At 37.7% G+C, this 27,230-nt stretch overlaps 1 protein-coding gene and 1 long non-coding RNA gene across 13 annotated transcripts in view; one reads left to right on the top strand and one right to left on the bottom strand.

Annotated features, from left to right (window-relative positions):
- The window catches only part of LOC138988912 (uncharacterized), a 289,550-nt gene that overhangs the window by 101,442 nt on the left and 160,878 nt on the right, over positions 1 to 27,230 (bottom strand). Inside the window, exons 2-3 of the long non-coding RNA XR_011465171.1 lie at positions 22,819 to 23,008; positions 4,261 to 4,380 (exon numbers count right to left, since the gene is read on the bottom strand). This is a non-coding gene — a long non-coding RNA (uncharacterized lncRNA). The remainder of the gene's footprint in view (positions 1 to 4,260; positions 4,381 to 22,818; positions 23,009 to 27,230) is intronic.
- Positions 1 to 27,230, top strand: part of PTPRD (protein tyrosine phosphatase receptor type D) — a 572,219-nt gene that overhangs the window by 537,117 nt on the left and 7,872 nt on the right. For all 12 annotated transcript variants that reach the window (XM_070375882.1, XM_070375878.1, XM_070375881.1 and 9 more), the window contains 4 exons: positions 23,786 to 24,071; positions 24,503 to 24,681; positions 25,279 to 25,405; positions 26,612 to 26,737. In XM_070375882.1, the coding sequence (XP_070231983.1) occupies positions 23,786 to 24,071; positions 24,503 to 24,681; positions 25,279 to 25,405; positions 26,612 to 26,737 (718 nt within the window). The remainder of the gene's footprint in view (positions 1 to 23,785; positions 24,072 to 24,502; positions 24,682 to 25,278; positions 25,406 to 26,611; positions 26,738 to 27,230) is intronic.

Raw genomic sequence — 27,230 nt, 5'->3', positions numbered from 1 at the left:
GGAGGAGGGATAACTCAGGAGCTTGGGATTTACATACACACAGAACTATATACGAGATAGATAACCAAAAAGGACCTACTGTTTAGCACAGGGAACTCTACTCAGTATGCTGTGATAACCTATATGAGAAAGGAATCTAAAAAAGAATGAATATATGTGTATGTATAACTGAATCGCTTTGCTGTACACCTGAAACTAACACAACTTTGTAAACCAACTATACCTCAATGTTTTTTTTTTAATTCCACCTTCAAGGACAAAAATGTGCCACCATTAGGCAATTCAAAAGAACAGGTGATAGGCCCTCAACTCTGTTGCCAAAAAGGAGTTCCAAAAAATCTTTTACCCCATGGCAGCACTGCTGCAATAAATCTTCAGGCTCCGAAGGTGGCTACTTTTATGGGCTATGCTGATCTTTCTTGCTAAGATATCAGTCATATTGCTTCATGTCCATGCTTGGTATGAACGTCCTGCATTCTGGCAGTTCAAAACAGTAAGCCCTCGGAATGCTCTTAAGTGGCCTATGACTGTCCCCTTTTTTCAAAAATCTAATGGAAGCCAAAATAAAACATTAGGTGGATATTAGAAAAGTGAGTCATAATGTCAGACCCCCTGCTCAAACTTGCAAGTCCTGAAATCCCTTGCTCTTCTGTGGGGGTAGATATTTCTGGGACAGCATTCTATTTTTTAAATCATAGATTTTTATTGAAGATAAGCTTTTTTGTAAAATAATCAAATACTTTTATTATTTCCTATACCTTCTTCCAAGGGGACCTGAGAAGTCTCTCCTCATCTTAACTCCCTCTATAATTCTCCTTCTCCCCTTCCAAAACAATCTTTTCTTTCAGTCCACTGAGAGAGGGTCAGTAGTTGAGACTTTTACTGGCCAAAGTGGAGCTTGTAGTGCCTATGGTTTCTGATATAAAAAGAATTAGATGAGATGGGGCAGGCTTAACTGTGGTTCCTTCATTTTAATGATAAAGGCTAAAGACCTTCTTGTTCAAATTTAATATTTTAAAGGAGAGGATTAAAAAAAAAAATAAAGGAGAGGATTATTTGAGGCCAAGGCTTGAAGGTCACCTATCATCCCTTCCACCATATTCTTTTGCTCGGAGCAAGGCCAGCTTAGATTCATGGAGTGATGAAACAAGACTGTACTTCTTGAAGAAGAGAGAAGTAACAAGTAATGTATGGCCTCATTTATCCCACCACTGAGTACTGCCTAGCCGAACCTTTTTTCTTGACTGATGGAGCTCTTCTCTCTCCTCTTACCTCTCACAAGCTTGGCTAAGTCCACTGTGGATTTCCCTCCTGAGGCTGGATGGGAGGGAAAAATGTACTCCCTCCCTCTACCCCCAATTCCTGTCCATCCTAAAATACAGAGGTTTTTAAATATATGAAGTAGTTTTTTGCTTTTTTTTTTAAGTGGAGGAAAAGTCAGTGTAATTTGTTTCACAACTGCAACTGATTATTTTTGCTGAGATATCAGCTTGTGTGGTGGGAGAAACTCATACTCTTGACTCCCATTTCATCATGCCTCAAAAATATTTCCCTTACATCTTCCTGTAATTTAGGATTTATTTGAGTTAACAGGCTTCTCCTTAAATTCAAAAATTAAGGGAGCATTATTTACTCACAGTGAGTCATAGATCTAGAAAGAATATTTCAAGCCTCCCAGACACTCCCCACTCCTTTCTCTCTCTGCCTCCTTCCTCTCTCTCTCTTTCTCTTCCCACCCTCCTTCCCTCCCCACTCCTCTTTAATTTCAGAGATAGGAAAATAAAATGACCTCTAAGAAGGCTGACAACTTTCCCACAGATTCTTACTGGACTCAAGTCTACCAAGGGCTAATCCAGTATGTTTCCCACTGCATTATGGTCCTTTTAATTGTATGCAAATCAACTTAATTAAGGACTCCCCAGCTTATTTTCTAGCTGAATTAGGAACATAATCAGAAAGCACCTGTATAACCTATGTAATGGCAAGGAGGCGCTATGGTGAGAACTAAGATGATCAGAGTAGATAACTTGGATGCGTTAACAGTTCATTAAGTATCACACATCTTCAAGGTTGTGACTGATTTAAAGAAGGGGCAAATGCATAACTGGGGAGTACATGAATGTGCTCGGGACCCAGGTGGTCAGTAAGGCCAGAGCAGCAGAAAATAGTAGAGGGAGGCCAAGAGAGAGAAGAGACTGTCAGAGAGAAGCTCATCCAGCTATGAAGTGAGGTCTGGAGCCGTGATGGTGGAAATCACTTCAGGCCACTGAGAATGGCTTTGCATGCTGTCTTGGCAGCCCTGCTTTGGTTTGCAGTGGCTGCCTCGTGTATGTGCTACTCCCACTGGAGCTCTCGCTTGGCTATGCCCGTGGCTGTAGTATGAGCTTTTATAGTGGCCATATGCCTGGGAGGCTCCTCATCTACAATTTCCTCATTCCAGGCTCCAGCCAAGTACAGCAGATGCTATTGTTACCTCTTCTATTGAATAAAGTAGGAAGCAAAGAGAGAAAGAAATTTGTCAATATTGTTTTTCTGCTGGAACTGAAATAAAAACTGTGTGTGGTATATTGTCCAATAGCAGCCCATGTGTCAAATCCCCATTTTGTGTAACACACTTACAGAAGATAAGAATCTGCCCTTATGTTTCTTAACATAATGTAAATGACCTTCCTCCTTCTACTGTAGATGTGTTACAATTATAGCCATTCAGGCTCCTCAGCTTGGATCTGTGCAGTTGCTTGCATTTGCAAAGCCTTTGCCTCTGACCATGCCATCTGCTGGGATCACTCATGTTTCCTTAACACACTCATGGGGTTTGTTGTATGCCTGAAATCTAACTGTGCAAAACTCTGAAATCTTCCATATAAATAAACAAATGTTTAGCAAGTATTTTTAAACCTTTGCTTGATAAGTAACATTAACAAGGTACATTTGCATTTCTAAAGTCAGTACAGCTGCTGAGAGAATTTCTTGTTGCAGAAACATGAAGTGACACCAAAATCAGAAGAGAATCCCTTTTGAAATAAAAGCTTGCATGGAGAAATGCTCTCTGTGCTGTAGACAAGCCAAACGACAGTAAATTAAGCTAACGGAAAGGCCCTTGTTTGGAATAGGACATATCAGTTGGGGGTGGGAGGATAGTCTTAAGACTCTATGTCACTGGACCCCCACCACATGCGAGTATTAAACCTTTCTGTCAGCCTGAATATGAAACGGATGGGCCTGCAAAACTCCTGTCGATGTCCTGTACAATTATTACTCTGCTCTCAGCAGCCTAGTTAGGTGTAATGTGAATTTCTTTCACAGAATGGGATAAGAAGAAACCCTCAAATATAACACAAAATACAGGTTCATTTTGCCAATCTATGAAATAAGTAAGAAAGCGACAAAAAGGGCATTTAATTTCTTCCAGAAGTACTACCTGATTTTTTGCCATTGTCTCCTGTTTTTCTATTTTCTGTTTTTTTTTTCTGCTCTTGAATCCATAACTACCCCCAGATTTGTATGTAAGAGATGCAGGTTGGAGTTCCTTTTGCTATCTGTATTTTTTGACCTAACTGCTGTGGTGTCTGGCCATAAAGAGCAGCGCTAAGTGGTCAGCGCTAAGGTCATTAGGTCCTTCATGCTACTGAGGTAGGACTGTTACTGAGATTTGCCCTACATTCTACTGCCTGCTTGAAAACATATTTGAAGAGTTTGAGTACACTATCCATTAAGATAAGATTCAGGTTGGCTATTATAAGTGAATACAGAAAGTAAATATACAAAAGATGCAGCCTCAGTAGGTCACTGTGCTAAGCCTCTAAATTTTATCCAGAGCCAGGGCTGTTAGATTGTAATGTAGACAAAGGCAGACCGTGAATCATCTCAAAATATGAGGTAGGTTTCATATACATCCTGGAACCCCAGATGTCAACTCTTCCTAAAGTAATTCATACATAGCAGCAAATTTAAAAGTGCAAAGTAACCAATGAAGGCCCTGGAGCTGAATGCTTTCTTGGTAAGTGTGTGCTACTACGAAAAACCAGAATTCAATGACTTTCACCACACGTTTAGCTTTCAGGCTAAGAAATGGAAATGGTGTACACAGAAAATTAAGAGATATTCTAATGCCCTGAAACTTTGAGATCGCATACAATCTCTTACCTGAGTTTCTACTTCTCTAAGAAGGTGGAAAACAATCTAGTAATTTGCCAAAGACATCTTATCTACAAGGGAAAACTGCATAAAATTTGGTATATTAAATGCTTATTTACTCACAGTTATGATGATGAGAAGCAGGAGGAGGAGGAATGTTGGTCTTATGGAAACCATAGTAACAAGTTTTATCTGACTGCCTTCAAATTTAGAGCCAACTTGGTTCACAGGTGATCAGTCATTCTAGGGAAAAACAAATACTGTATGATCTCTCTCATATGTCAAAAACAAAGCACCACAATTTCATAGATAACCAGAACAGATAGGTGGTTGCCAGAAGGGGTGGGGGTAGAAGTTTGAGAAGTGGATGAAGGGGGTCAAAAGGTTCAAAAAATAAATGTAAGTGTTAAACTTTGTTGACCTACATCCAACTCCAATTCTAATCAATTGAACAGAGAGCCTTGCTAAGTCTGGACCCGTGCTCACCACTTATATTTGAAAAACCATAACCAATCATGTTGCAAACCACAAAAATTCTTTATAACCTATGGTTAACATTTCATCCCTTCTTTGTGTGTCTGGAAATGATTGACCGGGCTTCAGACTATTTTCTCTGATGTACTGCAGCCTGAAATCCAATTGTTATCTTGGTTCAATTAAACTCAAACTTATTGGTTTGTAGGACACAATAGTAAAGCCCAAGCTTAGCAAAACCTTTTCAGAATTCAGTAAGAAACTCTCTGAATGCAGTCTGGTTACCAGAGCTATGTATGCATACCTCTGTTGTTGTGTTTATATTTCCTGAAGGCTTAGGAATAAATACATTTTTTAAAAATCTGAGATGACAGTTCTGCATGGATGTCATATTAATAGTGAATCTTTGTGGCATATATAATGTACAAAGGTACAATTCCTAAGATGGTCATCATGCCCTTTTCTGGATTCTCTGCCTATATTTCATAGAGATAATCTTATCAAGGAGCATTTCTAGAATGGTCACTTAGCTCATATGTCCTTTTAAAGGTACATCACATCACAATTTGGCTGTAGCATTAAAAACTTAGGTACAGTCTTAGCTATTAGAACTAGATTAATGGTTATAAGCAACATCTTTTTTTGTTGTTGTTATTTCTCTCCCTTAGGGATCCTATATTTTTGGGGGGAGCTTTATATTAGGGGGATAAAAAGGGGATATTTTCTTACTCTTTTTTAGTTTGGATGTTTCCAACTTACCCAAGAGTAGAGAGAATGTATAATGAACCCTCAAGCACCTATCACCCAGCTTCAGTTATCAACATTTCAGGCAGTGTTTATTAAATGGCAGTTCATTTTCTGTTTTTTTAAAGGAAACTCATTACATAACTGCCATTCAACATTTGAGGTTTTAATAACCTCAGCAGCCTTATCTCAGGCAAATGCTCAAATTCCGTGGACAGATTTAATGTAAGGGGCACTCATTACCACTTTCTCAGCTTCATTTTAAGTACTCCTGGACTATATCTCTTATACTAGTATAATCTGTTATTCACTCTGCTTCTCTAAGTCTAGAGTCATATGGCATCAAGTTTTAAAGTGATTCCAGACTATGAAAACCATGTCCCTCCATGAAAAACTTGTTCCCAAAACTATCGTTAGCAAATTTTAGCTTGCAGACATTTTTTTTAAGAGTTTTTATTTTGAAATTAATTTTTTTTTAAAGGCTCAGTCCATCCTAGGCCCTACCACTGATATTTAACACCTATGCTTTATACTCCCCTGACTAAATCTGACTTCTTTTGATCTATGAGAGTAGAGCTGAATTCAGAAATGATTAGCTACCTTATTTAGAAAAAATAAACAGAAGAGAACTATAAATAGCAGTTTTATAAATCCAAATTTTGACCAGTTCCCAAAGAATTATTGGCATATATAATCTGACAAATGATTTTCACACTCAATCTGGGTTCTATGAGAAGTCTGAATAGAGTCTACAGAAACAGAATTATGATTTGAACATAAAAAAGCCAGTCACTCAGAAAATTCAAGAAACCTCATCAAGGTATGTGCACTCTGAACCCTGATTTATTACCAGATGTTATGTAGAAGATATTTTCAATAGTCAAATTAGCATGGGTTAAACTAAGTTAAACTGTTTTACAACAGAGTTTCTCAACCCTATAAAATATAATTTCTATTGAGAATTTCCAAGAGGGGATTTCTGAAACCTATTTAGATATGGAACTCTTCCCCTTCCCCTTGGATTTTCTCAAAGTATTCTAGGAAATGCTATCATAAGAGATAATTTGGCTCAGTGATAAAATAGGACCATGGACATTAAGAGTAATTGTCTAATAAATCAGTAAATGCAATGTATAGATAAATATAAGAAATATTTATTAAAACTAAACAATGCAAAGATTCAAACTGTTGAATATGGAGATGAAACAATGTGTCATCTTCCTCAAACAGCTTATAATAACCTATGGGAAGATGCCTAAAACAATCAAGCCCATTCACAAGAAACCTTGATATACATATATATATATATATATATATATATATATATATATAAATATATATCCAGTTAAGACTCAGTCATTTAGATAAAGCTTCATTAAGACAAAGAAGCCTAAGATATTACATATTCAGTTATTAACTTCAAATGCATAATTATATATTGTATTAGTTCATTCATTTTTACATTTAGGACTAAGAACTTTGAGTATGACATGGTTACTAGACTAACACTTTCACTTTCAAGAACTTTGAGTGTGACATACGGTTAGTATATTTAATATATTCTATTTAATATAGACAACATTCAATAACTTTTCAACAACTTACATATTAGAATTCTTCTAGATTTTTTATAAACTATTTTCCATTTATTTATAGATATCTTACCAATGCCTATCTCAACTGTACTTTTAAGGGAACAATAGAATGTCTTCCCAAAGCAGTTAATTCACCTTTCATAAAAACAACTCTTATTTTTTATCAATAATCAAAATAAGATATTTTGTAAATATCTTATTAGTTTCTTTAATATATATTATTTCACTAAAATAACTGACTGTTTTGGAATAAACACCATGGCATCAAAAAAGAATATAGCTATCCTAGAAGACAGCCTTTGGCTGTCTTTGGCTGTCTTTGACAGTCTTTGGCTGACCTGGTGCAGTGAGTGCTAGACTGGGGCTTTTTGGGGGAAAGGGGAATTTGTGTGGCTTGGTTGGCAAATGGAGATCAAATAAGAAGATGTATACAGATATCTACATACATATATTAATATGAGTTAATTAGTAGTAAGCCATATGCACATATTAAGGAACAAGTGAAGGAACAAACAATGATCACTACTTGTGATAAGGAAAATGTTTTGCATTTCTACCAAATTTGCAGATGATGCTAACGTTGCTGATCATGGGACTGCACTTTGAGAACCACTGGATTGTATCATCTTTAATGTCCCTTCCAGGTCTCAACTCTGATTCCACTGTATATGACTGTTTTTCCTCCCTCAGAGGATAGAAATCTGGAAATGAAATGGAATATTAGTTTCACAAATTCATAGTGTTAAATCTTTAGTATAACCATTCAAGAATAGGAAGGTTGCATATCTACTCTGACATTATTAGACCAGTTGATTTCAAATATTCAACTCTAGGTATTTAATTCACAGGAAAAGGAAGTAAGGAAATTAACATTTATCAAGAATTAGTTAAAAGACATTTTGCTAACAGTAGCCTTATAGGAGGAGCTACAGATGAGAAAACTAAGGCTCAGGGAAGATAAATAACCAAATGTCATTTCTCTACAGTTGGAAAAGCCATTTGCCAAACTGACTCCTCACAAAACAAAAATCACAACAGATTACTTTCCCTATCATACTTAAGTGAAAATAAAGAAGTTGTTTGTTTTTTTTTTCAATTCAACCAATACTTTATGTTTAAATTATTTTAACCAGTAAAAAGTGAACCTTCAAGGGGAAAAAGAAATGGCGTTTCAAATGTGGTATTTACTTTTATGGGCAAAAACTCAATTTCTTCCCCAGACTGTAGTGTCCAAATCTAACAGCTGTGAGGTGAGAAATGGTGCCTAGGAGTTCACCATTGCATCCCTCTTTCCTGGAGCTATGTCCACATGAAACAGACACTCAGGAGGTATTCAACGGATAAGTGGACATTGAGTGAGAATGTCAGTATCCAAAGCAATTCCATGAGCAAAGCCACACAAGAATGTGAAATGATATAATCTCTTACATAGGTTAAAAAATACTAAGAAAGCGTAGTGGCAGTATTTTTAAATGCCAAATAAAATGTTTTCCATTGTTACTGGGGGAGAGGCTGGGAATAGGCTATGGGGTCAATTTTTGTGGGTACCCAGCCCCACAGCTTACTTTACATTCACCGTAAGGCTTTGTAAATATTGACTCTGGGGGTTGCACTCTAATTAGCATTATGTCTGGTGTTCATGGAAATGTATGCTGCATCCTGGAGAGTTATCGGGTTAATCAGCATCCCGTTCCCAATATCTTCCTCCCTATATGAGGTAGATTAAGTCTGAAAAGAGAAGCACTTATTGCTTCCAGAAAGGGAAAGCACCATATAGTGTCCCTGATGTTAAGAAAAAGCTCATTTCCCCTGAATGGGTTCCTTACTAAGGAGCAGTTTGCTCATCCCTCATCATCACATTCCCTCCGTCTCCAGAACCAACAGACAGGAAATAAAACGAGCTATTGCTCTTCTCAAATGCAGTATATTTGCAGCTTATATGGTCTCTACTGAAACCAGCCCTTGCTTTTCCCCTCTTCAGGGGATTCCGGTCCACTAAGGAAGGCAGCTTGGGGTCCCCAAATTGGCCTAGATTTCATGAGCGAGGCTGCCGAGGCGTTTGATGGAATGAACATTGCCAAGCTGTTCGTGCACCTCTTGGGGAGCTGCTAAAACGGGGCATTGCCTTTGAACAGAATCTTCCAGAGGAAATAGCTCTGATTTCAACAAACTTGTATTCCTCTTCTGGTAAACTTAAAGGAAAGCAGTTTGTCCACAGCAGTGATTGGAGAGCAAGGAAAAGAGTTGGTAGTTCCCAGAAACTCTCCCCTGCAGAAATAGGATTATCTCCACAGCGGCTTCCCTGGTAGCTCAGTGGTAAAGAATCTACGTGCCAACGCAGGAGACGCACAGATGCAGGTTGGGAAGATCCCTTGGAGTAAGGAATGGCAGCTCACTCCAGTATTCTTGCCTGGAAAACCCCATGGACAGAGGAGCCTGGTGGGCTGTACTACAGTCCATGGGGTCGCCAAGAGTTGGATGTGACTTAGCAACTGAACAACAACAAAAGTGATCTCACAGCACGTTTGATTCCTCAGGATCAGCACTGATTATGGCAGACTTCTTAGTTCTGTGTAGAGAGTCTGATAGATAGATATCCCTGAGCTAATCCTTTAGTACATTAAATGCCCTGTCAGTTACTCAAATGTAGTCATTTATAAGTTTCTTTAATAAAAGGATAAATTTTCAGATGCTGCCACTCATCATCCCTATATTTGAATGCTTGTGAATATTTCTATATAATTATATTTAATACTCTAAACTGTAAATGCTATAATTTCCTTTGACCTATGTTGCAGTTAGAGATATTACTTGATCAGTGCTCTCAATGATTCATTTTACGTGAACGTCTTTAGTTAATTGGTTATTTTTTTTTCCTGCCTGTGTTTATATGTAATATACACTATAGGGAAAAAGAAATCAGTCTGCTCACAGCTGAGTCTAGTAAAAGAGCAATTAGGGTCTATCAGAACAAACAGCTGTCAATAATGAGTTCTGAATTAAAATTACTAGCAAAGAAAGGAATCTAGACATCTGCAGGAAATGTGAAAATATTTTTATAACCAAATAGCTGATATCTGGACAGGGGTATCACTGAATTTTCCCAGCTGTACCTGCAATGTATTTTGAAATATTCTCAGACTGAAAGAACACTGAAATTCACTGCATAAACGAAGCTGCATATTTTTTTAAATGTTGGCTGCCTTTGAACAGTGTGTATTTTGATTTCATGTAATCAGCATGAACACTTTCTATTTCAAACTATTTTGCTATGCCCCCAGTCATAAAAGGAAGCTTAAAAATAGTTCTCTTTGTATTGTGTCTTTCCAATCAGGGTTCTATTGCTTGTATATTTTTTTTTCTGTCTTTGGAAGAGATACTTTTGGGTCTTATTACCTGGTATCTGATTTCTTCTTTTTTTCCTAAGAAAACTTGCAAGGTGGGCTTCTGGCATCTGAGTTTTATTACAAGATAATTTCATACATTTGCAGGTATCTGGAGATAGTAAAGTATTTTGCCTTTAAAAAAAAGGCAACCTGTACATTTTTGAAAGCAGACTTTGTGTTCCCCTCTTTGCACTGAAGTTTTAAGTCAGTTAGGTTAAAAAAAAATAAACAACTATTAAGAATGGAGTTCAAGATTTTTTTTTAAAGTAATGTATATGAACACACATATATACACTCATGCATAGATAATTAGTAATGGCACCCAACTCCAGTACTCTTGCCTGGAAAATCCCATGGACAGAGGAGCCTAGTAGGCTGCAGTCCATGGGGTCGCTAAGAGTCAGACACGACTGAGCAACTTCACTTTCACTTTTCACTTTCATGCATTGGAGAAGGAAATGGCAACCCACTCCAGTGTTCTTGCCTGGAGAATCCCAGAGACAGGGGAGCCTGGTGGGCTGCCGTCTATGGGGTCGCACAGAGTCGGACACGAATGAAGTGACTTAGCAGCAGCAGCAGTATATCTGATACATCTTTTGGCCCTCGTTTACTTATAAAAAATATTGGAAGAGGAGTACCTCTTTAGCATTGTTATACAAGGTATGGCCCATGAACCAGCCCATCAGCATCACTTTGGAGCTTGTTGAAAATGGACAATCTTGAGTTCTACTCCACACTTACTGAATTAGAATCTCTGGGGGCAAAGCCCAGGAATATATGTTTTAATACTGCCTAGGTATGTGTACAGATTACTTGGATAGACATATAATGCCTAAATGCCTAGTGATACATCACATGGTGATTAAGATCTTAATACACAGAAGAGGGATCTCTCTGAATTTATTGAGTTAATGTATATTACCTTTCATCTTTTTGGTGTCACTGCCTTGTGTCTGTTTTCCATCTTCTACTGTTACCTTGAATAAGAGGCAAACCCCTCCTTTCTACTCCCATCCTCAAACATGACCATTATGGCATCCTAAATAGACTTAATACTGGTTTTCATTAATTAATTAGTTATCATGTATGAATACTATACTTACTGAAAGCATCTCATCCATCTGTCTCAAACAGAGATGTCATCAATCTAACAAGTTAGTACATGGTCAGGTACATGAAGATCTATCTTGACAATGCTTGAAAGCCACTTAATTCCTTTCTGTTTGGGTAGTTGAATAGCGTGGGAGAGCTTATGTTTCATTAATAAAGGACAGTTACAGGCACAACATAGACCCTTTTAGAACCAACATTGTTGTGGCCTGAATTGATGGAATCATGGACCTTGGGTCTATCCAGGGAGCTTGAAGGAAAACTATAACCTTGTTTTCAATAAAATCCCATTGGTGGAAGCATGAGTTTGGGAAGAAGAGATAGAGACCCAAGTCTTTGCTCTGCTAGTAACAGCCACATTTCAGTTTCTGTTACGTTGCTCTCTCATGTCCAACTCTTTGCAACCCCATGGACTGCAGCACACCAGGCTTCCTTGTCTATCACCAACTCCCAGAGCTTGCTCAAACTCATGTCCATTGAGTTGGTGATGCCATCCAGCCATCTCCTCATCTGTCATCCCCTTCTCCTGCCTTCAGTCTTTCCCAGCATCAGGATCTTTTCCAATGAGTCAGTTCTTTGCATCTAAAGGCCAAAGTATTGGAGCTTCAGCTTCAGCATCAATCCTTCAATGAATATTCAGAACTGATTTCCTTTAGGATTGACTGGTTTGATTTTCTTGCTGTTGAAGGGACCCTCAAGAGTCTTCTCCAACACCACAGTTCAAAAGCATCAATTCTTGAGCACTCAGCTTTATGAGAGTTGAACAACTCTCATGTCCGTACATGACTACTGGAAAAACCATAGCTTTAACCATATGAACCCAGCAAAGTAATGTCTCTGCTTTTTAATATGCTGTCTAGGTTGGGCATAGCTTTTCTTCCAAACATCTGCATTACTTGGTCAAATTCCTAACCCAGCCTAGGTCCTCAGTTTCCTCTTTCAAAAATCTAAGTACAGGAATCAGAAGAGGCAGTGAGCAGTACTGCTGCATTAATTCAGAGTTTAAGAAGACCAGGCCCTGGGAACACCAATGCAAAGGCCTGCTGGGGTTCTGTGGAGTGATACTGATACAAATAAGTGAAGCAGACACTGGCAGCCGGTAAACTGTATTTGGATTGTGATTCTCACTGCCTTACAAAAGCTTGTTTGAAGTGAACAAAAGACTAAATAAAACATAGCTATCAGTCTGTGACCTCTGATTAGAGCCTTGAAAACCATTGGATCATTTATGTTTGTATGAAGATAATTTCTTTTTTTTTTTCTTTCTTTTTTTTTTTTAGATAATTTCATTTTAAAAAAGAAAAGCACCAAAACAAAATTCCCTGAGTCTTGCCCTTGTGGGAAAACACAGATACACTTGGCAAAACAAATGAAATAAAGTTACTAAAGTTTCAGTAATTTTCAAATATCTTTCAGTAGCTCTTCTGCTGAAGGACAGCACAGAGCCTGTGTACTTTTATCTGGCAGGCCTGGTTAATGGCTGTATCCACTCAAGATGTGGATAATTTTGTGTCATTTTAAACAAAATTTAGAATATGGATTGAACTGATATGGTCATTTACAACGAAAAATTCAGTGAAAATGATATAGTTCCTCATAATTCCATAGCATCATCCAATTGACCTCATTCAGATTCAAGTCAGCTACCAATAAGGGCCAGCTGGGTCTGTTTTATCTCTGCCCAACAGCCTCCTCTATCCATCTGTAAAATAAAACCTGCCATGGCATATTCAGGTGTTCTTTATATAAATATATTCGCCTTCTACTTTATCTTGAGCATCACATTTTAAGAATAATAAGGAATGTGTTCAGCAGATAATGTTGGGACAGAGCCAAGATTATACAGCAAAGTCTCTGGAGGATTTTTGTTTGAGTCAATATATTGGGGCGGGGGGTAGTCAGATTAGGCCCATGTGGATTTTGTTTTTTACAGGCTTAATTCACTTTAAGAAATCCCCCTTCACCCACCTGGAGAAATTAAATGCCCTGAGGAAATATGATGGGTACTGACCTCTCAATATGCTGAACTAGGATCCTTGTCAGATCAGTTGTTCTCTGCTTAGTCCCTAAGCATTCTCCTCTCTATGCTGTCTTCTTTCTGGAATCCACTCCATAAAGGCCAGCACATGATGGCAGGATCAAGTCCAGGCTGCAAAGGCCCAGTATCACCCTATCGTCTCCTGAGAATCCACGTCTGGGCAGTATTCCCAAGCTAGAGTGAATGAGATTTCACCTTCTCTCTCTACTTCTTTGAGTCCTCAACTATTAACTGATCTTTCATATTTTTATAATGGTAACTTTTTAAATCTATTACATTATATATCTTTTTAATTCCATTATTACTGATTATTAATATATTGTCCTTGCTTAAAAAAAAATTCATACATTTCAACTAAAGTGAAAATCTTCCTTACCACCTTTATCACCAATTCCATGCTTCGTTAAGAGGTTACTCTTGGTATAATTTGTGTATCTTTGCAGATCAGTTTCCATGCATCAATATGTATGCATATAAAATATGCTTAATTGTATTGTGTGGACTTGTAAAAAATATGTTATCATGATATATATATTACTCTGCAACATATTTTTTTTTTTTTGGTCATTACATGGATTTACTTCATTCTTTAAACTGCTGCTCAGTATTTACATGCCATAGTTTATTTAACCGTTTCCTAGCTACAATACTTTGCTATCTCAAATAATGCCGAAGCAAAGATCCCTTTCTAACATTCTCTGTGCATTTTTGTTTAGTCGAAGTCATGTCTGACTCCTTGTGACCCCAAGGCCCTGCCAGGCTCCTCTAGGATTTCCCAGGCAAGATACTGGAGTGGGTTATCATTTCCTTATCCAGGGTATCCTCCCGACCCAGGGATTACCTGCATCTCGTGCATTGCAGGTAGATTCTTTACCACTGAGCCACCTTGTAAGCACCTCTCTGTGCATATGTGTACATATATCTTCATAAAAGTTGTCTGGAAGTGCTGTGTCAAGGGATAGGTGCAATTTTAAATTTTTATGAACACTGAAAAATTCCCTCCCAAACAACTCTTAATAGCATAGATACATTCTACTGCATTTCACTGACAATTTGTGGAAACATATTTTTTACATTTTAGTTCATAATAATATATAAAACTGATTAGTCAGATAAATACTTATATCTAAGAAATCTGTATAATTTCTCTGTCATCCAAGGTACAAAAGATGCCAGAGGATGTAAAAAATAAAATGGTTATCTGTCTATTTTTGTATAAAGTCCTAAATACTCTACAGATGCTCAAGTACAGCGGTATACTAAGTTAAAAGTTAATTTTTGTCAGAAAAGAAAGAGTTTCAAAACGGCAGCCATATCAGGATCACATCACAGTTTCATCAGGATAGTCATCTCATTAATCTTATAAACCTCAGTCATAAAACCCATTCTATCAGATGCCTTTTTTAATAGTCTTGCAGTTCATAAATGCCATTCTTGTTATAGATGAACTATAATATCCAATCAAAGCACAAGCTGATATATGTACAAAATGCTCACCATGATTTCTGCATCATATTTCACTGTCTTTGCACCCAATTCAATGATCTGTAAAATCTTCTAGTTCTATTCTTTCTTTGCCAGATCATTGAAGTATCAGTAAAGGGTCAGCATTAAAACTCCACCAGATTAATCAGAAAAGCCAACTTTTAAGCACATACCCAGAATGATTTTAGTACAAAATAGCCCCCTCATGCCTCTTAATGTTTTCCTTTTGCACATTACTACCGTATCGCATCACGGGACATTAAGCATATTTCAACTCGTGGGACTAACTCAATCATGTTTTTAGAAATTGAAAACAAATGTTGTAACTGGATGGATGATAATATTGAAGTAATAACAATTTCCTAGTAGGCGTACTTGTTTAATGGATTGCATAGTTTTTCAGCTTGTAAACACTGGAATGTCTATCATTCTCTGAAACCATTTTTTTTTTTTTAATCAAGGCAAAAGTTTGTCAATCGCTTGGTTTACTTTAGTGGAATTACTGTCTTCACTAGAAGGTAACTTAGAAAGTTGGTTTTCCTCCAAGGGTAACAGAAACCAACCTAATCCTAGACTTGATTTCAAAGTGCTGTCCTCTTCCCTTTTTGTTGGAATTTTCTGTAACATAATAAATGTACCAAATTGTGCTGGCCTCAGCCTGAAGCACAGGGTTATGCACTCTTTTTCTTCCCAGAGATATTTAGAAAAATCTGTCTTTGTGCTTGGCAACTACTCTGACAGAAAACAGATAAAAATAAGGGTGGTTTATCAGTTTTGCTGTTCTTATCATGTTTCAGGTTGAAAGCTGTTGAAATGATGAAAAACAAACAGCACTAAATAGGGTTCCGTCATTATTGCTGCCATGAGGAGCTAAGTTTTTCAGGATCAAAGAAAAATGCATTTGCTTTTAGAACTACAATCCTTCATTTTGAAAGGTGCACTGCACGCAGATACTGATGGGTGAAAACTAGAGTAAATTGGAGAAGGAAGTAAAATATGTGTGGCTGTGGGAACTTGGAAATTCAAACAAAAGTAAACTGACATTCTTTTAAAAGCTCTGAATGTACAGCGTTCAGCTTCTTAAAAAAAATGTGGTGCCTCATATCTCTTATTTCTGAGCAACCGGAGTACAACATAAGCACAGGCAGTTTCTATCTCATCAAATTACAAGAACTCCCTTTATCTCTGTAAACATGTGTCTGAGGAATATCCCCATGCATTGGTGCCAGTGGTAAAGAACCTGCCTGCCAATGCAGGAGACATAAGAGAAGTAGGTTCAATCCCTGCGTCAAAAGATTCCCTGGAGAAGGCAATGGCAACCCACTCCAGTATTCTTGCCTGGAGAATCCCATGGACAGAGGAGCCTGGTGGGCTACAGTCCATGGGGTCGCAAAGAGTTGGACACGACTGAAGTGACTTAGCACGCATGCATGCATCCAGGGAATATCCCCAAGCAGGGGTCTTTGAGGGAATGTTCCTGTGCATTTCATAGAAAGTCCGGAAGTAGACTTAATATTTTTTAACTTATGTTTTTAAAAATTTTGCAACTCAAAGTGAGTGCCTCTGATTTCCTTGGCATAGAAATTGACAAGAGAAATTGTCAAACGCAGTAGAGACAAGGAAGCTGTTGTTCTTCCCCTCAAGGAGCTTAGCAACTTTGCATAAAGATAATAAACAGAAAACAAAAAATAAGGTATGGCAGTTACCAATAAAGAGGTATAAACTGTCATAAGGATACAAATAGAGATAAACCAGGGACCAAGTCCAGATCAAGGATGCAGAATGTGAGATGAGTCTTGAAGGAAGGCAGATATCAACACATCTTAGGAGGAGGACACAATAAGGAAGAGGAAGAGTCTGGTAAGCAAAAACCCAGACAGGTGGGAAAGCTGTAAATACATCTAACTTTTCTGGGGCTGAGGGAAAGCTGTGACTCTTAAAGTTAAAGTATTATCTGAGAGCCATGCGGATTTAATGATGAGACTGGTGCCTAAATCACATCCAGATATTTTTGAACTTCTAAGTTAAAGAAAAAACCCACACATATTTGGGGTAAAATTGCTACTGAAAGACCAAAAATAAGACTGGCCTATTACTTCTTCAAAATACAAAGACAGACTGTGGAGCAACAGATTTAGAGTGTGAGCAGATAATATTATAGCCCAGTGATCATGCACATAGCCAAGTTGTTGGCCCTATGTAAAGGCAAATAAAGAACTTCTCAGGAAGATATCAGAAATAATGCTACCAAAGATGTATGCTAGCAATCTAATAGTTGTATCAGAATAAAGAATAGATGAGCCATGTCATAAAGGTAGTGTATGAACAAGTAAAACAATTATTTTAAATAATTGCTGTTAATAGTTATACATATAATAAAAATATCAAACAGTCCTTAAAATGGAAAACAAATAAATATAAAAATAAATATGTCTTTTTTCCCTCACTGCCTTCCAGCCACCATGGCTTTCTTATTACTCCAATATTCTAAGCTATTTTCCATTCCAAGGCCTCTTCTTGGGATATTTTTTCTCCTTGGAAGCTTTCCCATCCTTCTTCACTCTGCAAACCATTTCTTATCCTGAAGGTACTGTATTAGTTTACTGCTGCTGCTAAGTCGCTTCAGTCGTATCCGACTCTGTGCAACCCCATAGACAGCAGCCTACCAGGCTCCGCTGTCCCTGGGATTCTCTAGGCAGGAACACTGGAGTGGGTTGCCATTTCCTTCTCCAATGCATGAAATGAAAAGTGAAAGTGAAGTCTTTCAGTCGTGTCCGACTCTTCGCGACCCCATGGATTGCAGCCTACCAGGCTCTTCTGTCCATGGGATTTTCCAGGCAAGAGTACTGGAGTGGGGTGCCATTACCTTCTCCATATTAGTTTACTAGGGCACCATAATAAAGTGACATAGCCTAGGTGCTTCAAATAATAGAAATTGATTTTTTCACAGTTCAGGAGGCCAGAAGTGCAAGGCTGAGGTGCTGTTAGGGTTGGGTTTTGGTGAGACCTCTCTTCCTGGCCTACTTTAACATGACCTCCTTCTGGCTATGCCTCTGCAAAAGCTTTCCTGTGTGCATGTGCACAGAGTGCAAGATCTCCGGAGTCTCTTATATTCTTACAAGGTCACCAGTCCTCCTGCACTAGGGACCCAGCACTATGACCCCATTGAACCTGAATTACCTCCCTAAAGACCCTAGTTTTGAATAGTCACAGTGGGGGCTTAGAACTTCAACAAATGAATTTTGAGGAGACACAATCCAGTTCATAAAAGATGTCAATTTAAATGACACTTCCCCAAAGGTTCTCTGCCAGGATTCTACACATTTGCCTCACAACAGTTGTTGGGACTTGTAATTGTGTATTTATTCATATGATTATTAATATCAGATTCCCCACTGCACTGTCATCTTCATGAAGGAAGAATCACATTCGTTTTGCTGGCCAATTCCATGATATCTTAGTGCATGATAGACACTCAGGAGGTATCTGTGGGATGATAGCCTACAGTACGAAAGAGTAGTATAGCAAATGTGGATGGAAGAACACAGTAATGAGCATTTCCTGTCTGTCCCGCCAAAGTGTTAAAAATGGATGAATTAGGATACTCTGTGTGCTGATAATAAGTAACCACCAGCTCCGGATGGTGGAGAGTGGGTTGGGTGTAGGCAATAGTATTTGTCAATTTCCTTGGTGTAAATACTCCAGGCTATAAATGTGACATCACTGAATCCAAAAGCTGGGGAGAGATACTCAGTGGCACACTATTATATAATATTTTCACCTGAAGAGCATGAACATAAGATAATTAAGAAGCAATGCATTTTGAGTTTACCTTCATTTTTAATTTAATTGCTTAAGCAGGATTTCTGAGATATCCACAATTGAGTTTTGCCAGCTCCAGCATACCACTAACGGATAGTTGAACAAAACTGTAGAAATTGAATGTGTAGAAATCTATAATTTGTTATTGGGCAGGGCAGAAGGCAAGAACAATGCAAGATGATCCTTCCATTTTAGATCTGAGTGACAAGGAGGAGTATGACAGTGGGAAGAGCAGATCTGAACAGAGATGTTAATTATTCTTGGGATATGTTTATTTCTAGAGAAACCTGAGAATGGTTTGAAATATAGGTATCCTTTATGCTCAAAGAAAGAACAATTACTTTAGGAATCATTTATTTGAAGATTGTTGCTGAACCATGAAGGAGAATGAGAGAAAGGAGGACAGAACTGTGGCGACATTACGTACATTTTGGGGCCTGGCAAAAATATGTAAATTAGAGAAAAGAGTTCATATGGAAAAATCCAGAGCAGAAGAATAGCCAGCACAGGAATCAAATAGAAAAAAACAAAAAACATTTTGTACTGAGTCACAGTCAGAGAGCTGCCTATAGTTTTCTGAAGATGACATTTAGGATTGATCTTTGATTTTGGTTTCCAACTTGAGCGAAATTCTACCCTGTCATAGAGACAATGGAACCATTATACACACGAATCAGATCTTTTTGACTAATTTCATATGCTACATGTTTCAGGCTGTTTTGTATTTGATATCATTATAAAATCTTCTCCCTTTCTCCCATCAATCCCAAGAGGAGTATTTGATATTCCCTGTAATCCCCCAATTAGTGTCACAGAAACCAAGGAAGAGAGACTTTTTAAGAAACCTTCATAAGGATAGTTAAACACTACTAAAGGAGCATTGTTGGAGAAGGCAATGGCACCCCACTCCAGTACTTTTGCCTGGAAAATCCCATGGGTGGAGGAGCCTGGTAGGCTGCAGTCCGTGGGGTCACTAAGAGTCAGACATGACTGAGTGACTTCACTTTCACTTTTCACTTTCCTGCATTGGAGAAGGAAATGGCAACCCACTCCAGTGTTCTTGCCTGGAGAATCCCAGGGATGGGGGAGCCTGGTGGGCTGCCGGCTATGGGGTCGCACAGAGTTGGACACGACTGAAGTGACTTAGCATAGCATAGCAAAGGAGCATTGCAGAGGGGTAGGTCACAAGAAAGTATCCATTTTTAACCCAGATGGCAGAAATGGTGATGCCCTATTGAAATGTGGTGCTAAAACTCAGCATCTCAGAACCTGCATTTGAGTCCCTATTTGGCCATTTACCATTAGCTGTATGACTTCAAAGAAGTCCCTGAATGTTGTGAATCGCTGAAGGGGAAAGGAAACTGACAGATAATGTCAAATGCCTCCAGGATACCCAGCACTGTGGTGAGAAGGCCCTTCACTGCCATCTCATTTACCTTGAGAATAAATGTGAAAGCACAAACTTCCTCAAACATAAGGTATTATTATTGGAAATATGGGGAGAAAAGGAAGAACAGTTAGAGGGAGTAGTTTAAAGCAAGATTCTGAGAGCCTAATCGCAAATGATCCTGTGGTGATTCTATAAAAAATTTCCCGGTATTAACATTGCCTGTTTCTTGTTGTCAGTTTCAGAGGTAGAATCTTTAAATGAAATTTCTGTCTACAAAGCAACTGCATCTTTCTTTATGTCTGCAAAGCAAACATGTTTAAAGCTGTCTTAAAACTTACTAGATAATTAACAAGTTAATTAACATTAGAACAACAGAAAACCCAAGAGAGATTAAGTGCCTTTCTCAAGGACACCCAATCACTGGTATCTGGAAAAAATATTTTGAACTTCATGGTCTTGCTTAAAGCTAAGAGACACCTCTACCATTTAAAACCTCCAAGAAATCTTCATCTTTGAAAAGAGGTAACATGTTAAGTTCCAAGGAGCACTTTCTTCCTCTCTTCCATATAGACAGCAAGATTGGGCTGTTAACAATATATTCTGTTCAGAGGAGAAAAAATAGCTTTTGCACAAGTCAGAGCCTCTGTTCCTGTTTTGTTTTCTTCCCACAATTCATGAGTTAGACACAGGCATATGTTTTATTATTTTCCCTCTTCAATTTTTTTTGAAAAAATGCATTATTACACCATGAAGAGGTTGAAATTGTTAGGATCTGGAGTTATCCCATCCCTACTAGTTTTGTAGGATTCTGTAGTATCTTTCTGCCAGAATACAGAACCATGCATCATTCAGAAATTAGGAATGGCCTCTGATGCACACTTGGAGAAAATATTCCTGTTGTTATCTATATTTGACTTGATACATCATTACAGTTATATGGCTTACAGTATAGCTTCCATTAGGAAGAACTGCATGATATTGTATCTAGTTAGAAGCAATGCACAATTAGGATGAAAACAGTTTAGAAAGACAACACAGGGAAAAGGAAAAGATTTACTTAATTTTAGGACCTACCAAACAAAGGGGGCTGCCTCCCTTTTCCAGGCTAAGTCTTACCTAGGTTCTTTTCATTGCAATGCCATGGCTCATCAGGAGACCAAGATGTGGAAAACCACTCAAAGCCTTTTCCGGTCTCCCTCTTCCCTACCAGACACTTTGTGAAATAGTCTTCAGGCATTCTTCGCACAGTTCTGAACCTGTGTCAAATGTACGATTTCTTTTTCGCTGACTGAGGGGTCTTATTACCAAACCTGGGTGGGCCGCTCATTACACAAGGCCTCTCATGCCAATCACTAATTCATTCACTTTTCCACACACATTACTGCATGCTTGGTGCAGAGCAGAGAAAGATAACAGAAAATGTTGTTCCTGCTCTCAAGATATGCTCATTATTTGTGGACAATGGCCCTACCAGACTAATTAATAACACAGTGTGACTTGGACTGCAGGGTGGTATTGAAGACACCAAGGGATCCTGGACAGAGAGTGGTTGTAATCCTGCATAGGGCATGGAGGAGGGACATGGTGGGGTGTGATGGTAAACACCATCTTACTGGTTTCTTTGGTAAAACTCACTAAATCAAATGGAACTTCATGGATCTCAGTGCCTCAGGTTTCTGATCATTCTGTGCTAAGAAATGTGCTATCATGAATCAGTCTCTGTCCCAGAAGGCTTTTGCATTACATCTCAATGTCATGTCCCTTTGTGGTTTAAACTCTGAATGGCGTGTCTTAGAGTCAGTATCCAGAGGCTCTCTAACTAAGACAATGACAGTTTCTATGTCTAACAGGACATAAAAAAGTAAACATTTTTTAAATAGTGGTTATACCCTATTTCCAACTGTTTGTTAATATACAAACCATAGGACTCCTACAAACCCAGGAGGCTGGGTTCAATCTATACTGCTCAGCAGTTAAATAAAGGTATTATATGTTACAAAATGCTCACTTACTACTTGCAGCCACTTGGCAGTTGAATCAAATACCCTTTTGTTCATTAAGCTCATTTATATGAAGTTTGGTATGTTGCCTACACTGGAGCTTCACTAGGTCTATGAAAATTTTACATGTAGCTCCCAGAGTCAGTAGTATGACTGCAAAAGCCATTCTGTCTCTTCTGTTATTCTAGCCTCCTCAGTTCCTCATCCTTCCTGTCCTTCAAGACCAGGTTCAAATGACACATTACCCACAAACCCGCACATCTTTTTTTTTTCTTGTATTGTAAATAGTTATATAAACTATTATCTCTATCGATAGTATGAGCTCTAGGTGGGATACAAGTCACCTTTAATGTTGTATCTCATATGGTAGTTATCAGAGTACTTCACTGCTCATTGAATGAAGAGATGGATATATCAATGCATAGATAGACAAATAAATGAGCACAAAGAAATACAAAAGAGGGGAAACAGTGGCACACAGTGAATGAAGGAGGTTGTCTGTTGCCTGGTGTCTAAGGTGCTGATATATACTTATATTTCCATTGATTACATGTTTCCTAGCCATGTTTCTTCCATGATTGGAAGAAAAACATTTTGGATTCAGCCATTCTTGACACAGAGACAAGAAAAGGCTTACCTTGGATTTCAGAACACAGATGTGTTATTTTGTTAGTATTCTTTCCCACACTCCAGGAAACTCCAACGTTCCAACCATCTGACTCTGTAATTTAGTTCAGTGAATTAGATTGTCTCCTTGGAGCAGCAGAACTTGTCACTGTGCGTTGTTTGATCTTTCACCTCCTCTTCTTTGAATCGGTTTCCACCAACTGGAAAACAACCCATAAGTCCATGAGTAATAGAGTTTAAAAAAATGCCTCAGAGCTTCTCCAGTAACAAAGACTGAAGCTTTTATTTTCCCACACAAGAATACTTGAATTTAACCTGAAATTCCAAAATACATTCAACTCTGGAAGAAAAAGGAGGAAAAGCAAGAAACACACCCACACTCTCAAGTGATTTTTTTTGTTAAGAATGTCTTTCCATTGAGAATACACTAGCTATTTTGAGTATGCAACAACATGTTAATATTTTAATTATATACTTCTCACTAGGTTTTTAAAACTTCCTTGCTGAGTTTTAGATTATGAATGTTTCAAGTTGAATGACTTACTAGTTTTGTTTTTTTTTCCTTTTTTTATAAATTGAACTAAAATAGACTGAAATGGTTTGTAAAAGATAAAGTCTAGTTCGATCTTGACCAGTTTTTTTTTTAATACCTTTAATGTAAAAAGCGTAAATGTAACTTTTTCATAAAGATTTCAAAATACTACTACTTTGTGTTACATGATCAAGGAGCATAGTGATTACAGATTTAATATTTTTATATTTTGAAATCAGTCAAATTTTATTTGTTCATTTGTTCCCTGCCCTTTGGTTTAGAATGCTCCAAAACCATCACAGTAGCTATTTGAGTAGAACTACTGGGTTTAAAATCTAGTTAAATAAAAATAATCAAAATAATTTTATGATGTGTTGGTTTCTCAATAGATTCATTTGTACTTTTCTCTCTCTCTTTTTTTTTTTTCTTTTTGTTTTCCTTGTAGCGCGGGAGTTGGCCGGACTGGGTGTTTCATTGTAATAGATGCCATGTTAGAAAGAATAAAGCATGAAAAAACTGTAGATATTTATGGCCATGTAACTTTAATGAGAGCCCAGAGGAATTACATGGTTCAAACAGAAGACCAATACATCTTTATCCATGATGCACTGTTGGAGGCAGTGACTTGTGGAAATACCGAAGTGCCAGCTAGAAACTTGTATGCCTACATTCAGAAGCTGACACAAATAGAAACAGGAGAGAATGTCACAGGAATGGAGCTCGAATTTAAGGTATGATATTGGATGTGATGTGGTAATTCAGAAGCAAGTCATTCTGGAATTGTCTTTCTTAACCTTTCAAATGGGTGAAGTTACAAGATTCATTTGACCTTCTCCCTCAGGTGTCTGACTATAAAGCACTTTCTTCATCTTTCCCTTTTCTATTTTTTGCTTCCTCATAATACCTTGAGCTCTTTTGTACCCTAATTTAAATTGAGAGAACATATTCTTAGAACATAAATATTTAGAACTTCCTTAGTCTATATGGAGTCATTAGGTAGAAGTGAAAAGCAGTGCAGTTGGAAGAGTGACTGGGTTAAAAGTAAACAGAATCTTTGTATCTAAAGAGAAAATCTTGGGTTCACTGCAGTTACACCACAGGCTAAAATTATCTTTGTTGGATTTTTCTTTTTTTGTTGTTTTTTTGTTTTTCTGTTCAACAGCGTCTAGCCAGTTCTAAAGCTCACACCTCAAGATTCATCAGTGCCAATCTTCCATGTAATAAATTCAAAAATCGCCTTGTTAATATTATGCCATATGAATCCACAAGGGTGTGCCTGCAGCCTATCCGAGGTGTAGAAGGATCTGATTACATCAATGCCAGTTTTATTGATGGATACAGGTATATACTCTTGCTCCCCTGACAGCCCAAGCTCTTGGTATTTACATGTGCCCTAGTTTCATAGCTAAAATGAATTTCATCTCAATTTAAAATGTTTTCTTTCTGCATAGGTCAGCATTCAGTCCCTTGATATTCATTTTTTGTTATTTTGAATAGGACTAAGAAGAAGCAATCATGGAATTTATAATCTGCACTCTTCTTTCAGAAGCTATTTGGATATGGAAGGCGTTAATATAGAAACTGTTTTGAACCAAATTATATAAATGTCATAGATTATATGAGTCATTTCTACAAAATGAAGCTGCACAACTGTTTCTTAAGCGATTTATATGAGACATGAAGTTGAACTATTAGCATTGCTCTAAAGTTTAAATAACAGTGATAAAGACATACATCATTATATAAACAAAGCAATTTCTTTTGCAAAATCCCTAAAATGTCTTAAGTGTTCTTATTTGATTACATAATCTTAATGGGAATTTACTGCAATAGCATTAATAATATTTTCATTTTTATTACCTGGATTTGATATTTACATATCAAATGTGAAGCCTTTGCATATTTTCTGATTACTTTAACATGCTATCTGTGGTTCAGACAACAGAAAGCTTACATCGCTACCCAGGGGCCCTTGGCAGAGACCACTGAAGACTTCTGGCGGATGCTCTGGGAACACAATTCCACCATTGTTGTGATGCTCACCAAGCTGCGTGAGATGGGTAGAGTGAGTATCTTCACATAAGACATTCACTCCACAAAGAAAGGAGGATTTCACTGAAAAAGCTCCAGTGCTAATGTCGTTTCTTTGAAATGTTGAGTATTCCAGATATGTTGTGGGTCATTCATTGCCATGTGTTGGTTTTTAACTTGCAAAGCCACATCAAGTTCTTTCATTTCTGTGTTTTGAAGAAAAAACAGGTACTTTATTTCCAGTGTAGCACTGTCATAGAGACTATTGCTGACTTGTTCTGATTCTCAATGTAGTCTTACTTCCTTTTGCTCTGGACAGGCTATAGCTTAGGTGCCATCATTACTCTGTATGAAGGAATTTGACTTTCTGTCATCTCTGAGGCAAATTTTTGCTTGTTCATCTTCCACTCTGATTAAACTATCAGAAAGTTACATAGTTTTTCTATGAATAAATCTGATAATCTCTGCTCTACTTTAAAAAAAAAAAAAAGGTTATTCTGAAAAATACCATGAAATGGTATTAGAGCCACCTAATTCATAATAGTATTAGAGCCACTTAGATTCAGCAGATACAAGCACTCTGCCATATTTGCTTAAGAGGCTTTTTTTTTTCTTGTCTTTGTATAAATTCAATGGTAGCAATGCATCTAAAACCCAAATTTTAGAGCCCAGAGAGAGAGTGAAAAAATACCAAACTGGGAAAGAAACTTGACTTTTCTGATTTGGTTACTGAAGTCACTAAAACTGCACGTGCTCCAGGTTCTTCAGCTGACGAAGGAGATTGGATAAGTTCAATTCAGAGGTTTCTTTCTGTGTTCACACTTGACGGTTGTCTTCATTCAAAACCACAGTGGTGAATGTCAATACATGATTGACATGGCTAGCATTATGCCTGAGGACTGATGTAATTATTTGTCTAAATTAACTATGAAGATGCTTACCCTATTGAAGTAGCCAGCTCAACTTATGTGTATTAGGCATCTACTGTATGCCAAGTACTCTGCTTGGTGCCATGAGCAAATAGTGACCCACAATTTCCCTATCCTGAGGAAACCTATGCTTTCAAAGAGAAGATGAGTCACACATAATGAAATGGTCTTAAATTCTAAAATGGTATTAGTGAAAGAAAAAAAACATTAAATATATATATAAACATAAATATATATTAAATAAATATAAAATAAAAAATAAAATATATTTACACTTTACATAGCTCGTCATTAATCTTCGTTTTTCTTAGGAGAAATGTCATCAGTACTGGCCAGCAGAACGATCTGCAAGATACCAGTACTTTGTTGTTGATCCCATGGCTGAGTACAACATGCCACAGTATATCCTAAGAGAATTCAAGGTCACAGATGCCAGGGTAAGTTGGCACAGTCTTATGCTCTTAAACGTTAGCTGAAATATAGTCTAAAAGACATCTCTGGGAGAAAACATTTGCCAAGTGACCATACTCCCAAACTAAAAGAAATCACCCATCTTGGAGAACTTTTTTTTTTTTTTTCCCTCAAATATAAGAGTAACTTTGCCTGTTTGGCAAGTTTTCTTACAAACCCAGGCTTGGCTCACATTCAAAGGTAACATCTGGCAGCCCAACTTTGGGGACGTGCTTGCTGAGTGTGTGTGCCGGGAAGCATTTATTGATTGGTTGGCTGCGCTTACATTCACCTTCTTAGCTCATTCTCTTTGGAGCTTTTTTGACTTCTTCATTACTTGAGGCTGTAAATATGTTGTTGTTTTGCTAAGCCCTTTAGGTCATGTGGGCTTGGAGGTTAATTTGGTATGATTTTAAAACTGCAGAGCAAATGACATTCTTTAGAAGAATCTGACAAGCTTTGCACATTCTAATTTGATTC

Source organism: Bos mutus, chromosome 8, assembly GCF_027580195.1.
Source record: "Bos mutus isolate GX-2022 chromosome 8, NWIPB_WYAK_1.1, whole genome shotgun sequence".
Classification (NCBI taxonomy): Eukaryota; Metazoa; Chordata; class Mammalia; order Artiodactyla; family Bovidae; genus Bos; species Bos mutus.
This window is presented reverse-complemented; position numbering and strand designations above follow the sequence as displayed.